Genomic DNA, 15,872 nt, shown 5'->3' with positions numbered 1-15,872 from the left:
AAAATGGCCTGCTTCCTTCCTCGCCCATGCTTGGATTCATCCCTGCACACTATGCCTTTGGTTGTTCGCTATTAATCGAGTGTGGTGATGAGCATGGACTGGCAACGTGAACTGAGGTGGAGAGATGAGAGATGAGAGCATACCAAAGAAATCCACACTGCAGGTCCCCCCCCCCCTCCCCCCCTCACAGACCACCACATCACGTGCCTCATGCCAACGGAAAGTCCCTGAAATCAGAGGGGACTGCTACTGTCTTACATCCAATATCTATCTTTAAATCCTACTTCAAACATACACCATAGAACTCTGCATTTCCACTGATGTCCACTTCAATTCGGCATACAGTAGCGCAAACGTCGCTCATTCTCTGCTGATTTCTGATCGTCTGCACCTTTGTTAAATTCACGCACACACGCACACTCCTTTCTCTCTCTGTCGCTCTAATTAATTAGTCTCATGTCTAATTAATTAGCTAGCAGCTGTGCCTAGTTTCTCCCGGCGGATCCTGCCGGGAGCTGCCTATGCCCTAAAAAGCATAGGTGAGTTCCAGTCTATCCCGTCAACATGTGTAGGGGTGGGTAAAACCAATAAATCGATTCATGGATAAATCACGATTTTGAATGCCACGATATTAAAATCTAATCGCAAGGTTCAGAATCGGTTTATTTATTTAGTTATTGTTTCATGTCAGAAAGACTGACTGATGTTATCTGGCTGCATTGAAGTGTATGATTGAACTTTTCAAGGTCTATATCGTTTAGAATTGGTTTAAAATGTTCCAGTATAATAAAAGAAAGTAACTAATAATACATTTAAGAATCGCCATATAAATCTAATCGGCACCCTAGGTATCAATATCGTATCGAATTGGGAGGTGAGAGAATCGTCCCACCCCTAAACGTGTGCCTGCTCAAGTGCAAATGCTGAGAATGGTTGGTGTCTGCAAAGTGCAAATGTAGAGCGAGTCGGTTGCATTTTCTAATGTCAAGGACATTATGACACCCAAATGACAAGTCAATGAGTTCCTGTGTTGTGTTGTCGCACAGACGCACACCAAAACAAATTGGCTGGCGGCAGCCTTTGTTCAAGCTTCAATCTCTCTCTCTGGTCTCTCTGGTCAGACTCAAATAACATTTTGTGTCGCAAATGCTGTCAGTGTGTAACGTTGTTAGACAATCGTGTTTACTGTGAATGTGATACAGTAATGGGATCAAGAATCTCTCCAGAATCCTCTCTTTATAGGTCAAATGATATTGACCTTGATCACTCAAACCACCCCTTTCAACCTGCTCTATTTTGGGCAAGTCATTAGATTATTTTAAATATATATTTCAAAACATTTTATGAATATAAGTTCCTACCAAAGGACCCAAATGGGAGCTAGTCAATGGGCTATTTTTGTAATTTAAGTATAAAATGGGTGGCAGTGGCTCAGGAGGTAGGTCTTGGAGTTAGAATCCGAAGGTTCCAGGTTCGATTCCCGGCTCCTCCTGGAAAAGTGTCCTTGAGCAAGACACTGAACCAGTAACTGCTCCCGATGAGCACTTGCATGGTTTCCTCCACCGTCGGTGTGTGAATGGGTGAATGTGAAGTACATTGTAATGTACAGCGCTTTGGATAAAAGCGCTATAAATGCAGTCCCATTTACCAAATAGGTCTTAAGTGTAAGAAAATGTGCACAGTGATAGGTGGCGGAGAGAGGGAGCAAACTGGCTCCATTGACACACACATTTGTCATAAACATGTACGGGCAGTATTATGCGTGTCTTAAGTACCAGGTCTTATTACTTAACTTAAGACCTGGAGGCGTGGTCAATGCTGTTTGGCCACTCAGAATAGCCAAATGGCATTGATCACGCCTCCAGGTCTTAAGTTAAGTAATAAGACCTGGTACTTAAGACACGCATAATACTGCCCGTAGTGTTTGCAGTCTCCTTCAAAGCTCTCTTCCATTATTAAAAGGGTGGGGGGAAAAAATCAAAAGCTGATATAGTGACAATAGCCTGTAGTGTTTCTGAGAAAAGGATTAACACTGTAAACTACTAAATCATATAAGTAGCCTTGGGTACCAACGGTTCAGGGGGCCATGTGGTCCATGAGTTAGGAGCCTGACCTCCTGTTTCTGTAGCATGAGGCACTTTGAGGCAGCGTGATGTACAAGTGAAACCCCAGAACATAATGACATTATCCTTCTATGTCACAGACCTATATATTCCCCCAATCCAACAATTGATAGCCAGTGCCAAGCAGCGAGAGCATTGGTAAAGGGTACCGATTTTAGTATTTGGCTGAGGGTTGAACCCAGTTTCAGGGTGGACAGTGGACACTCGGGCCAGCGGCCACTGGGCTGGTAAAGCAAAAGTTCCAAGAGAGTGTGGATTTAAAATTGACAACAGGAAAACCGGTAGAGGTGGCCTCAATTACTCCGACTCCTACTGAGGTGCTTTCTGCATGAGTGATGAGTCATTAACCGTATTAATGCCAAGAACGCGGGACCTTGTTCTTCTCTCCACGATCCGCCTGTGCCAAAACGAGGGACCTTGTCTTTCTTTAATTTAATTTAATCAAGTAATTTTGCTTTTACTCACATGTTAGACAGCCTACATACGGATCCAACGTTTTTTTTTGCTCAAAATGAGCCAAAATCCAGTGTTTGGAAGGTTATTATTCCCTCTTCTTGCGTCCGTGGACGAAAACAACTCATCGCCCGTCTACCGCATACACACTGTATATTGACTTAATATTCAATATTAAGTCATTATTGCTAAAACCAACTTACAGTTGATTTGGAATATGTTTGGGTGTGCTTAAGAGATAACAAGAAGAATGCTGAAGTAACACTATTTTTGATACACAAAGCACGCGACCTATAGTGTACATTTATGAATTGGGTCAGTGATTATGCTTTTATGCCTCAGACAGCCTGCATGTTTATCCAATCCCATGCTTGACACGCGAGCAGGTTAATGGTAACCACCAGTGACGTCATCTCTGTGGGAGCTGCGGGCCGGGGTTCGAGCCCCCATGAAGACTTTGTAACACCTCCTTTGTCCTCACTGTCCGGACTGTTTACGTTTGAGCAGGTCAGGCATTCAAATGCAAAGGAGTGCCGGGGGGGGGGTAACCACGCTTGAACCCTATATTTTGGTCACAGAGGGCAGTATTATGCGTGTTGTAAGTACCAGGTCTTATTACTTAACTTAAGACCTGGAGGCGTGATCAATGCCATTTGGCTATTCTGAGTGGCCAAACAGCATTGACCACGCCCCCAGGTCTTAAGTTAAGTAATAAGACCTGGTACTTAAGACACGCATAATACTGCCCAGGGTCTCCTAGGGGTCTATTGTACTACACTACACTAACCCTACACTCCTTTTTTCCCCTCTACACCAAATCCCTTATAAATCTGCCATTTTCAATGAATGTTCACCTTTTTTGGTGAAATGTTTGCCTCATATGACATGCCCACTGCCCAGTATAGGGATGTTGGCTTAGGGTTTATGTTAAGACATTAAATAAAGCCCTATATTGTTTTTCAGGTGAGCCTTGCTAAAAGGTTGTGTCTTGTCTCTGGCCTGTTGAAACCTGGTTACCGGTATATTGAACATCCCAACTTAAGCCCACATCCATGTCACCAGCAGGTCAACGGCGGCGGCGGCGTCAGCCTGCTTTATCTCGGATTCCACCGACCAAAGGTTCCGACATTGAGGACGAGGACCGTACCGGAAAATACCAGTGGCTTTATAAATACCCCGGCGGGCTCCAGCACTGTTGTTGTGCATTCGGATGGGCCCCATTAGGATGGATCACAGCCCCAGAGCCCCCTGTTTGAGATGTGCAGCAGCTGTCTACCAGAGACCAGGCAAGCTGAACAAGCAGGTGAGGACACAACACCAACCTCTTATTCTAGACGTTTAAAGGACACTTCACACCCCCAAAATTATTTTTTTCCCCCCTCGATCACAATATTCACCAGGGAAGTCTTGAATTCATGGAGAATTTTTGATTGTTCGCATTCCTTCACGGTGAATAAGGAATCCAAAAACGAAGAGAATGCTTGAATGAATTTAATTGAATATGGGTCAGGAACTCATGGTTAAAGCTGTAACTGTAAAGATGTAACTTTCTGTCACGGTTCGAGTCAGGATATAATGTAGGACCCAAATGCAGGATGAGGCAGAGGCAGAGAAGGTCGGTACAAAGTGTTTCAAAAACGAATAACAATGAATAACTAAAAAACTAATGTCAAGACATGAGACATGCAACATACCGTATCGGTAACATTGTTCCGACCTCCCGTTAGTCCGACCAATTACTAACACTTTCCCAAACCATAACCCTAACCTCAGTCTTAACCAGCCACGTATGTAGGTCAGAATTAACGGGAGGTCAGATTTATGGGCAGTCCCCATCACAATGTAATAGCAAGGAATCACTGGGATTAGGGGGGTATAATTACACAAGGACACAGGTGAATTCAACTGATAATCAACAAAGGGACTGGCTAGGAGACTAACAGGACACAGGTGTGGAAAACTAATAATTACAGGTGAGACAAGACAGGTCACAGTAACTACAGAGGAAACCAGGACACTAAATACTACAAAATAAAGGATGAACACAACAGAAAAGTAAAACACTGACTAAAACTAGGAACAAGGAACACTAGAAGACTAGAGGAACAGAAATACAGAAACATACTCGACTAAAGGTTAGATAGCTCCACTTTAATAACAGTAAACTATATCAGCCGGGCGCACGCGCACACACGTGCGTGCGCACACACACACACACACACACACACACACACACACACACACACACACACACACACACACACACACACACACACGGCTAGCCATTTGCAGAGCCATGGGCACAGCTACAGTATTTGCCTTTAATGAAATGCGGCTGCTGTCTGTGTTTTAATGGGCAGATCTTCATCATACTAAAAGGAATGATCAGTAGGCTGCCCAGAAGAAGAAAAGGTCACAATAGTGGGTATGCTCGTGGCATCATCATCATACCCAGAAGTTATGCGGGAATGCCTACCGAGTGGCAAAAAACTACTTTCTGCCCTTGACAGCCCATACATCCAAACAGAAAAGTTCTATCTGATTAAACAACCTTAAATTCACTTTGCCACTCACTTTCCACTTGGTTTGCCATTAACTTTATGCATGCGCATACAATCTATCAAGACTTAGAGACAGAATAAGAGATGTTGGTGCACGCCAGGCAGGTTTGACTTTGCACCCACATTTGCTTAATTAATTTAGTAATCAAATGAGGTGCAATTGTCTGTGGATGCTTTTACACAATAAGCATGATAACTATAAATGTAAATATATTGTTTAAAAAAAGATGATGGCAGAGTCCACACCACAACTAATAATGAGGACCAGTTCAAGTTGTAGTGCTTGATCTATTTTGTAGGACTGCTATTGATCATTTTCTTAGTGATTAATTCCATTCATTAGTTAAAGCAGCACTATGTAACTTTCCTCTTCTGCCCCGGATTTGAACCTGTTTTGTTTTTTGTTTTTTTTTACCATTGAGCTAATAGAGCTGTGCTGTGCTGCTTGCTCATTGGATTAATTGAATTCTTTCAATTAATCAGCCAGGTCAAAATGGTGTGTCTAGGTGAGACGTGACATGATCTAAATGTCTCCATAGAAAAGCATGGAGACAAAACCACGCAAACCTCAGCAAAAAGAAAAGGACAATATCGATGGCCTCCAACTGTACGTACTCGTATCATAGAGATTGGACAAAATTACATTGTATTCATTAAGAAAAGTTACATTGTGAGGCTTTAATTGAGAAGCACAACTTTTTTTTCCCATTTATCAACAAATCAATGTGAAACAAACAAATCTATAATCGATTTTTTTCTTATAATCAAGTAATATCACCCCCCCCCCCCCCCTCCCCCCAATGAAAATATGATTTCATTGAAATCAATTACCGTGCACTTCTATTATAGTGCCTGTAGTGAACAGCCTTTTAGAGTTGAAATGATGGGTTCATTTCTCTCTGGCAGTGGAGTTTTGATTCAGATTGAAGTGCTTTGGCATAACACCGCACCAGTTCAGTGTTTTGATTAGGTTTTGTTTTATTACACCAGAAGATCCCTTCGGAACAGCCTGTCCTACTCTTAGTGGGAACACGTTTGTTTGTTGAATCGTTAAATTGGACAACACACAACCAAGACATTTGGTCCACACTCACACAATCACTCGGGCCCCAGAGAGAACCCAAAACTCACTCTGAAGCCCAAAAGCCTGTGAAAAACAGCCTGGCTTGTTTCTTGTCTTGTGTGTATGCGGGTTTGGTTGACAGAACAGAGGCCAAGAGCACAGGAAGTATCTCAGAACATAAATCGTTGTGCTCCCAGCAGCACTTAACCACTTGTCTTTATTTAATTTCTTTCTTATTTATCCTGTATCTTATTTATCCTGTATTTAAGTAGGGTAAAAAACACTTTGAGTTTTCCATCCGTTTTTCAAGTGGACCATGGCCAATAAGGCAGAAACATTAAAACAAAAAATATGCAAATAAAAAAAATGCCACGTTGTGTCAAAAACACAGAACACAACAAACACTTTGGGGAGAAGCAAGTGTTTACACCACTGCTGAGCTGCAACACTAGCTTATCTCCAATCGTCAGAAGAGGCCTTTTCAGGCCTATAAGCCTTTAGCACAATCAAGTTAATGACAGAGTGACTGTTAATGCCATAAGACATTTTTGTCACACTACAGTATAAAGAAGGAAAACAGGCCAGGTGGGAGACAACAAACTATGCATCTAATGGAAGATGTCAACCATTAGAACACATTCAATGTGTAGTTCTACAATAACTAATGATAATGATGACATAAATGTCCACGTAGCAAACTTATCGGTAACCGGTAATTCATGAATAGGCTGCAGCCTGCAGGGTTGCCAACTAGAGTTGCATAATAGTGAGGGCAGAAGGCAGATTATATAAATGCAAAAAAACGGATATACCGTGTGCTGCGATTAATATGCACTTTGCATACAGTGATGGCAGAACATGTTTGTTTGGATTAAAATGCATATCTTTTAGGGTGGCTTTGAGGGGAATGAATCTTTTAATTTGCTAGCTGCGGCAACAAAGAATATCACAAACCACCAGCGTGCTGACTGGCTATACTAATGTCTAAACTTCACTAGACTAATGATTTGGCAGACATTCTTGTTATAGAATTGCGAGGGTAACAGGACCCATTGATTGTGACATGTGATCTACGGTGGCCTTTTACAGTGCTGTTTTACATTTGTCAGATGCTCTTTTCACGTGTTAATAGCATTGTTTATAATAATCAATGATCTGTGATTGTGGTGAACAGTAAACACACCTGCTCCGGTGAGCCCACCCCCCTGGGCCCAAATAACCATTGTCTTTCAAATCTACAGTAGCAGATGGGGGCAGCAGGGGAAGGGGTTCAGAAGTTGAGGACATGGACAAGGTTGAGAAAAGACTGTCCAGCTGACCTCTCAGGGGTCAGGCTCGAAAACTGCCAATGACGACGACAAACTTCCTAGAAAATGTAACTATAATCTAATTACATTTTTTTCTGAATGCAATCCGGGGTGATTATTTACCTATTTAATCTCATTACATCATCCCGATTAGATGTATCCAGTAATTTACGACCCATTCCGGCACATAATAATTTAAGTTTGGGTTCAAGAGGTACTGTATTGCCTTGACCAGCTCAGTGACCTTGTGGTTAGAGTGTCCGCCCTGAGATTGGGATTTGATCCCCTGCCGGGTCATACCAAAGACTATAAAAATGGGACCCAATGCCTCCCTGCTTGGCACTCAGCATCAGTGGTTAGATTGGGGGTAAATCCCTGCAACATACAGTACTATAGCATCATGTCCACTGTCCAGTCAGTGGGTGTACTTGTACATCAAGCTACCTCATGATACAGAAACAGGAGATAGGATCCAGCCCTCAGGGGACACAACTGTGTGATGTGATCATCGTTATGGCCAGAGGGGATGGATTGCGTTTGTTAAAATGCCAAACGAGCTAAAATATATGGTAACCATTAAAACAGGAGGAAGTAATAGTCTTGCGTAGCCAGACTATTCCACAATCTCCGAATGCTATATCGAGTCTGGAACTACACCTCCTGAAATATGAAATTTAAAATATAAAAATATATTTTTTGATTATTATTTCTATTCGTATTAGGACACTTTTGCTCGACTGTAAAGACGAAACTTTATATTTTACTCATGATAGAACTTCCGTTGCTCCAGACTGTATGATAGAAGCATTTGGAAATTGCGAGAGGCAACAGTCTGATAACGCCGCGAGACTAACATTGTCTCTCAAGTGACTGCTACAAGAAAATATAAAAACAAGAGGTTGTACCATCTCTGTAAAAATTGCATACAATGTCCCTGCTTACCCTTTGAATAAAAGAAAGTGACTGCTACAGCAACTTTCACTCCCTTGTGTGCAAGTGCCTTGCAGATTTACAGGGTTGACACTAACGGCTGCCCGACAGTCAAGTAATTAAAATGTTCTGGCAAGTGGAGTTTGCGTTCAGGTTGCCCGACTGGATTTTGCATTCCATCATGCTGCTCAGCTGATTGTCAAAACTGAACATCATTCATTTGTGAGTTTACATGTGTCACCAATTCAAAGTATGGTTATTTTCATCCATACATTTATAATTTCTCCTGCATTCAAAATCTTCCTCGGTCTGATATATTATGCAATGTGTACTGTGTAGGTAAGACGGGTGCATTTAGCACCCACACAAAACCAGGTCTATAAACGTTCCACAACAAGTGGGGCGGACCGATACGATACCACAGATCAAGCCTGAAAGATCCATCTTCTATTTGTGTGAATTTCCCCAAGTCCATTACTCTTGTCTGTAGCACCCTCTTGACCACACAGCTAAACCAACTTAAACCAAATGAGTCATGACTCATTTGGTTTAAGTTGGTTTAGCTGTGTTTTTCATATAAAACAGTGTAGTTATGTAATCTGCAGCAAGAAGCTCCACGGACCATGAGTAACAAACTTTCTGGCTCGCACGCATGCATGCATGCACGCACGCACACGCTCACACGCGCGCACACACACACACACACACACACACACACACACACACACACACACACACACACACACACACACACACACACACACACACACACACACACACACACACACACACACACACACACACACACCACACACACACACACACACACACACACACACACACACACAAAGGCAGGTGACCTTTCCAGAGAGCCTGCTGGGAAATGGGTTATTCGGTCATGTCCACCGACAGTGTATTAGCTCACTGCTCTGTGTGGGTTATCACCTGATATACTTCAATGACTATTGGGGGGTAAAACCTCTGGCAAAACTTTGCTCTTCTAAGCCCGCGTGTGGGCAAGCATACTTCTGCCTTTAAATCCCTGGTCAAATGTGAATGTGTCATGCATGCATAGTTCCATAGTCATACATTCATTGTTTACTCATTATACAGTATGCTGTTAATATACTCTTTGAAGGCGTGTTGACACTGACTGTACTTTTTATTAAGTGGTGCAACCACTTCCTTAAGTGACTATGTGTGTGGGTGGGTGTGTGGGTGGCTGGGTGGGTGCGTCTGAGCACGAAAACAGCAAGGTTGTTTTTCACCACCTGTGCGCAACCTGACACACACACAAACACACGCACATATTAACTGTATATATGGTGATTTTGGGTGTGCCAGTACAGTACAGTGACAGTACAGTACAGTAGAGGGTACAGTAGAGGGACCCCCACCCGGTAACTCTGTCATTTCTCAACCGTTTCGGACGCGGGGCGGCTCGCCGGAATCGGGCCGGCACCCTGGGTGCGTTCCTGTGGGTCTGGAACCCTCCCGCCCCGGGGACCCTCACACGGAGTTGCACCACTTACTACATTCACAGTTGATAGTCTGTAATTAAGATATTCATTGGCGATAGTAGATTCATTGTGTATATATTTATTCATTAATGTATTGTATATTTAACTGATAAAATACATAATATAACTCACTAAACTCAGATATTTGTATTTATTTAATCTCATTCTTATCTCTCTACTCTTACCTAGTACCTACCTATCCCGTGTTTCACACTTACTGCTGTTGCTGCTAGGACAGACAGGGAAACATAAAGGTTTATAAAGATAAATCTTTATGTTACTTTCTGTAATAGTAACAGGGATGGAGGTTTTGGATGTACATCAAAAGGTACAAGATTGCATTTGCAAGCACTGTGATGGTGCATATAGCTTCTGCTGTAAAATAAAAAAGGTTCTGACAATATAATTGTCATACAATGACAACATTCTATCTATACAGTCATAAGAGCAAAAGGCAGCCAAATTTGCATAAAGAAAAATAAATATTTACTTAGCACCCTTATTTGTCTTAGATTTAAATTGTACATTGGAAGTTGTCCTGACATACCCAAGGGCACGTGTTAGACATAGTAAGTTAGTTGTGCAGGGGCTATTAGCTCTGAATAAGAGGATTCTTTCTGAGAAATATGGGAGAGATAACAGACGCAAACGTTGATCAAAATAATTATTCTACATTGTCCAATTGTGTAGACTTCTTGCAAATTAAGAAATGCATACGTTTAACAATAATTTAACTCTTGAGAGCATAAACTTAAACCAAATGATTTTAGGTTTCAATTTACACTCTCAAGAGATAAAGATCTAATAGGTAGTGGTACCATTTTGGTTACCAACTCTCCATCATTTAGCTGGGGACCATCTGGAATGCCCCACGAACCACTGGTGGTCCCCGGACCACTGGTTGAGAACCACTGCACTATATCATCAGGGTCAGATTTAGGAGGGTGGGGGGCCTTGGTCATGAGTCATTGGTGGGCCCCCCCAACACATTGACACAACACACCACAAAATGATGCCCCCCCCCCCAACACACTGACACAACACACCACAAAATGATAAGCTACAGCTAATCCAACCAGAATGTACAGTATGATCGGAAACACATGCATCCCAATGGAGACATAATATGAAGCACAGTTTGTTCTTTGAGGACACAGGAACTAATATGCAATGTCAATGCTATAGGCTAGTTCAGGGGTGCCCAAAAGGTAGATCGCGATCTACCAGTAGATCACAAAGGCTGTGCAGGTAGATCACATGACATGCCCCTAAAGAGTATTTCATTTAAATATATTGAAGGAAAAAAACGATTAACAAAAAAAAACATTTATCCCCCTCTATTTCCCATTCCAAGTGCATTTGTCTTTATATACTGTACAGAATGTAACACGAACTCTACTATTCCGAAGCCCCCTCAGGTACATATTTAAACTATTTTCAGCAATGGTATAATAATTGATTTGGTGGGTAGATCTTGCCGAGCTGGTCATTTTGAAAGTAGCTCTCAAGTGAAAAAGTGTGGGCACCCCTGGGCTAGTTGATACAGCATGGCAGGCCTAATAGTCACAATAGAGTCGCAAAATAGCCTATATTGCACCACATGCACAAATCAAATTCTGAACAATTATCAACGTCGTCAATACAATGTATCTGGACAATTATGTTTTTATCTCCTCATGTCAATCAAAAGGTGCTATTTCAAATATGATGTACTCATTCTGAATACATCATATTCAAAAAGCTTTCTGATAATGGCATCTGGAATTTGTCCCCTCAGCATTCAGCCCATCCTAACTAGAAGGATCAGTGAGCAATGAACAATATCAATACCGCTGGAAATTGGGATTCGACACTATTGAGGAGCTGTGGTCAAACTGGGGACCTTACGATTGCAAGACCGGTGGCTCTGCCACCTCCTTAGCTTATTCCCTCTATGCCATCTGGTTGTTTCATTAATAATTCATGGAATTCTTCCTTTCTTCCTACCATTTATAACCATAGGATGACTTCAATATTGCTGCCCCTGCAGTCCTGCCCTTGTCCAGGCCTGTCACAGTTGTGCTTTTGACCTCAAGCACTTGCAGTGAAAAAGTTGACATTGAGACCAAGCGGGGGGTTTGAAGGATTTTTCTTTACACAAATAGAAGTCTGTCCAACACAGCTGAGCCGCTCCAGACTTAATTTATAGCCTACATAGCAGATCTACAAGCTCAGTCACAACGTGTTGCATCACGATGCATTGTGAGCTTGCAGATGTGCTATTTTAGATGTGTGACATGGTGCAGTCCTGTCAAAACTTGACTATTGTAACTCTCTCCTTACTGGCTTACCGGCATGTGCACTGAAGCCTCTCCAACTGATCCAAAATGCCGCAGCTCGCTTGGTCTTCAACCAGCCAAAATTCTCACATGTCTCCCCCCTGCTCCGCTCCCTGCACTGGCTCCCGGTCGCTGCCCGCACAGAATACAAAACTCTGATGTTGGCATTTAAAGCAACCAAAGGTATGGCTCCCCCATATCTTGCCAGCATGATTGAACCCTACAAACCCTCCCGCGCACTCAGATCAGCCAACGCAGGGAAGCTGGAAGTACCCTCACTAAAAACGCCGGGACAACGCTCCACACGTCCCAAACTCTTCTCCCTTCTGGCCCCAAAACTGTGGAATGCACTTCCCGTTGCAATCAGAACTGCAGCATCACTCCCGATCTTCCGCCGTAGTCTGAAAACCCACCTTTTCAGACTCCATCATGGCCCATAGCACTTACCCTACCCCCCTTAGACAGCACTTCTTAGACTTATATAGCATTTGAAACAGACTTATAGCATGTCATGTAGACAGCACAATAAGTGCACTGTATGTAGTCATAGCACTTCATAGTATATAGTGTATAGTAGTCATAGCACTTCATAGTATATATGTACAGCATAGTATAGCATATGTGTAGTTTATATGTATAGTGTCATTATATAGATATGTTCTAGTTATAGTTTATATGTATAGTGTCATTATATAGATATGTTCTAGTCACGTTCTTAGCTTACGCATGTTTCGCGATAAATGCTTTTTACATATGTGATGTATTCCCATGCTTTTTGTTCTTGCTTATTGTAAGTCGCTCTGGATTAAGAGCGTCTGCTAAATGCCTAAATTGTAAATTGTAAATTGTGCACGACCAAGTACAAATGAGGCATATTGAATTTGAATCAATCAGGCAGACTGCAAGTGAATGTCATACACCACTGGCCACCATCACAATATTAGGTTTCTAAGCCAGCTTTGATTGATAAGTGACCTTAACACATACTTAAACGCACATCACTGCTAGCCTTGCACTTATTAGTATATAGTTGGGCAGCCAGTGTGGCAGAAATCCCAGAATACAAGTCGTTTACTGAGAGAAGATATCAAGCATTGTCTGATTACTCTGATATTCCCATAATGAAATATGATCACACACACAGGCCAGTTAATAAATAGGCCCAGACGGCGCTTTGATTTATTAAGCCCATGGCGAGGAGGAACTGCTACCTACCCAACCAACAGTGTGTATTATTATTATGTGCATGTGCCTTCTGTACATCACCAGCCTACTCAGCATTGGCCACAACTGGCCACATCATCCACATGTTGCCTTAGCATCAGGAGGACGTGACGTGGAGAACATATATATTCATGTCCTATCGGGGGGGAGAGCATCGTGCATTCCGGGCATGCCACCGGCATTCCTCAGCAATGTACCAGGGGGGAAAGGTGACTGTCTACGAAAAAAGCACGAACCCCTCTCCACCACCCCTCCGGCCACCTCCCGCCTGTTATCTCATCACTGTGCACCCCCTAAATTCCACGGCATTCTTCGAGCACCGGTACATTGCATCATCATCATATTGTGTCCATGTCCAACGTCAAAGTGCTTACCTTTAGTGGCTACATTTGTATCAGTCGAGTGTCTCGGCAGATCATTCGAGTAGAATGTATTGCACTCCACCGCCAACCCCAGTACCGCATAGATGACGAGTCCACGTAGCAATATATTCACTACCTTGTGGACGTAAGTCATGTTGAAGAAAACTGAGAATTCGTATCCGTGGGGGGGAAAAATGTTGGGGGGGAAACAGAGCAAAAAGAAAGAATGAAAGAAAGGAAAAAAAATGCAATCCCAGAAGGAAAGAAAATGATGAGTGCTGGATGCCAAACAATACGCAGTCACCAAAACTGCCTTTTGTGCACAATTAACAGAATGTGTCGTGTCACAACTAGGAGGCAGTTTCAAATGCAAACAACTTTAATTCCTGCAGTAGAATACTTTGTGTGATAGCCTCGCGTCTCAGCCAACATACCGCCTAGCAAACCAAATAGCCGCCGTCATTGTTATTACTACAGCATAGAGAGCTAACATGAACGGGACTCATATAAAGTGCTTTGAAGAGCTGCAATTTAATTGTGACGTGTAACGTTGCTCCAAAAAGCCAAATTAATTTAAAAAACCAAAAACTCATACAGCCTCTGTACCCTCATAGAGCCTTTATATACGTGACTTAACTACGTAACGTCAAGCGATCCCCCCTTCCATGCCTCCTGTGAGAGCAGATTTTATAGAATTAAAGGAAGCCTAGTGTCCTCTGTTAAATCGATACTAGTCCTATAAAGTGAACTTGTAATGAAGGTGTAAGAAACCCTCAACCCTGGCCGGATAGCGACGCTAATGGCAAAAAAAGAAAGAAAAAAAAGATCCCCAATGTTGATATCGTGGAAATCCGGCTCTTCCCCCGCAATAGCACGAGTCGTATTAAATCCTTATGTTGTTTAGGACAGAACAGTCAGTGTGTACTTCCACGTACAGTATGCAAACATCACGCCTGGAGAGAGAGGTCCGCCTCTTGCAGCTTCAAACCAAAGTAGCAAATCCCATCGCATAGCCTAGACTAGACTAATCATGTTGTCGTTGTCCTTTCCTTCTGCTGGTAAAGTAGAATATAGTCCTGCTGCTGCCTCGACCCTCCTGTAAACCCCGACGCGGCTCGATCCACACAGACAGACAGACGGATCGGTCACTCAGGCGACGACAACAGTAGCGGCGGCGCACGACGACATTGATTTCACCTACTTTTACAAAATGAAGTTTATAAGTGTCGCCGACGGCGGTGGTGATATATGATCCTCTGATTGCTCTCTCTCCCCCGTGTGTCATCAAGATCAACTGTTACTGTGTGTTGCTTGCTGAGAGAGAGAGAGAGAGAGAGAAGCCGGCTGATGCAGAAAGCATGGGGTTTATGCATCGTCGTATGACGGTGTGTGTCGTCCCCCCCACCCGATCTACAAGCTCACTGCCTGACCTGTTGCCTCCGCTGGCGCGCTGTGAGAGCTTGTAGATCGGCTTTTTTTTTATTAAAAAGGGGAAGCCTCGGAGCGGAAGTGCAATATGCAAATAATTTATCATCATCAGGGTGATGTTAAAATCAACGTACGTGACGGACGGTGCCACCCACCCCTCCCGGCTCCCGCCGTGCAAGAGCAACCACGATGTGGTGTGTGTGTCTGTGGGGGGGGGGGGGGGGGGGTTCTACAAATGGATCAATACGGAAGATATTCGCAATTTCATGTGGCACGATGCGGTGGTGGCGCTTGTTGTGTGGCAGCATCTGGCACGATGGAGCAGGCTGTGGTGCTCCTGTGGCGGCGGGGCAGCCGGGGGACTGAGGGAGGGGAGCCTAGGCCTGCCCTCGGGTTTCCTCGTGAAGTGCATGCCATGCATCCACAACGAAGAGGAATTCTCTCTCCTCACAAACTTCGGGGGTGTTTTCCTCGTCACGGTGACGCGGATGCTCGCCGGTCCATTGTTCTCTCCTTCCCTGTTCCCTCCCTCCCACTCTCTCTCCATCTCCCTCCCTCCGTCCCTTCCAGTATCTCTCTCTCT

The 15,872-nt window shown here is 43.3% G+C and overlaps 1 protein-coding gene across 1 annotated transcript in view; it reads right to left on the bottom strand.

Moving 5' to 3' along the window:
• stim2b (stromal interaction molecule 2b) overlaps positions 1-15,150 on the bottom strand; it is a 60,790-nt gene extending 45,640 nt beyond the window's left edge. Inside the window, exon 1 of the mRNA XM_079491335.1 lies at positions 13,874-15,150. Within this exon, the coding sequence (XP_079347461.1) occupies positions 13,874-14,015 (142 nt within the window). The 5' untranslated portion in view covers positions 14,016-15,150. The remainder of the gene's footprint in view (positions 1-13,873) is intronic.
• Positions 15,151-15,872: the final 722 nt, after the last annotated feature.

This window comes from Electrona antarctica (assembly GCF_951216825.1).
Source record: "Electrona antarctica genome assembly, chromosome: 21".
Lineage (NCBI taxonomy): Eukaryota > Metazoa > Chordata > Actinopteri > Myctophiformes > Myctophidae > Electrona > Electrona antarctica.
This window is presented reverse-complemented; position numbering and strand designations above follow the sequence as displayed.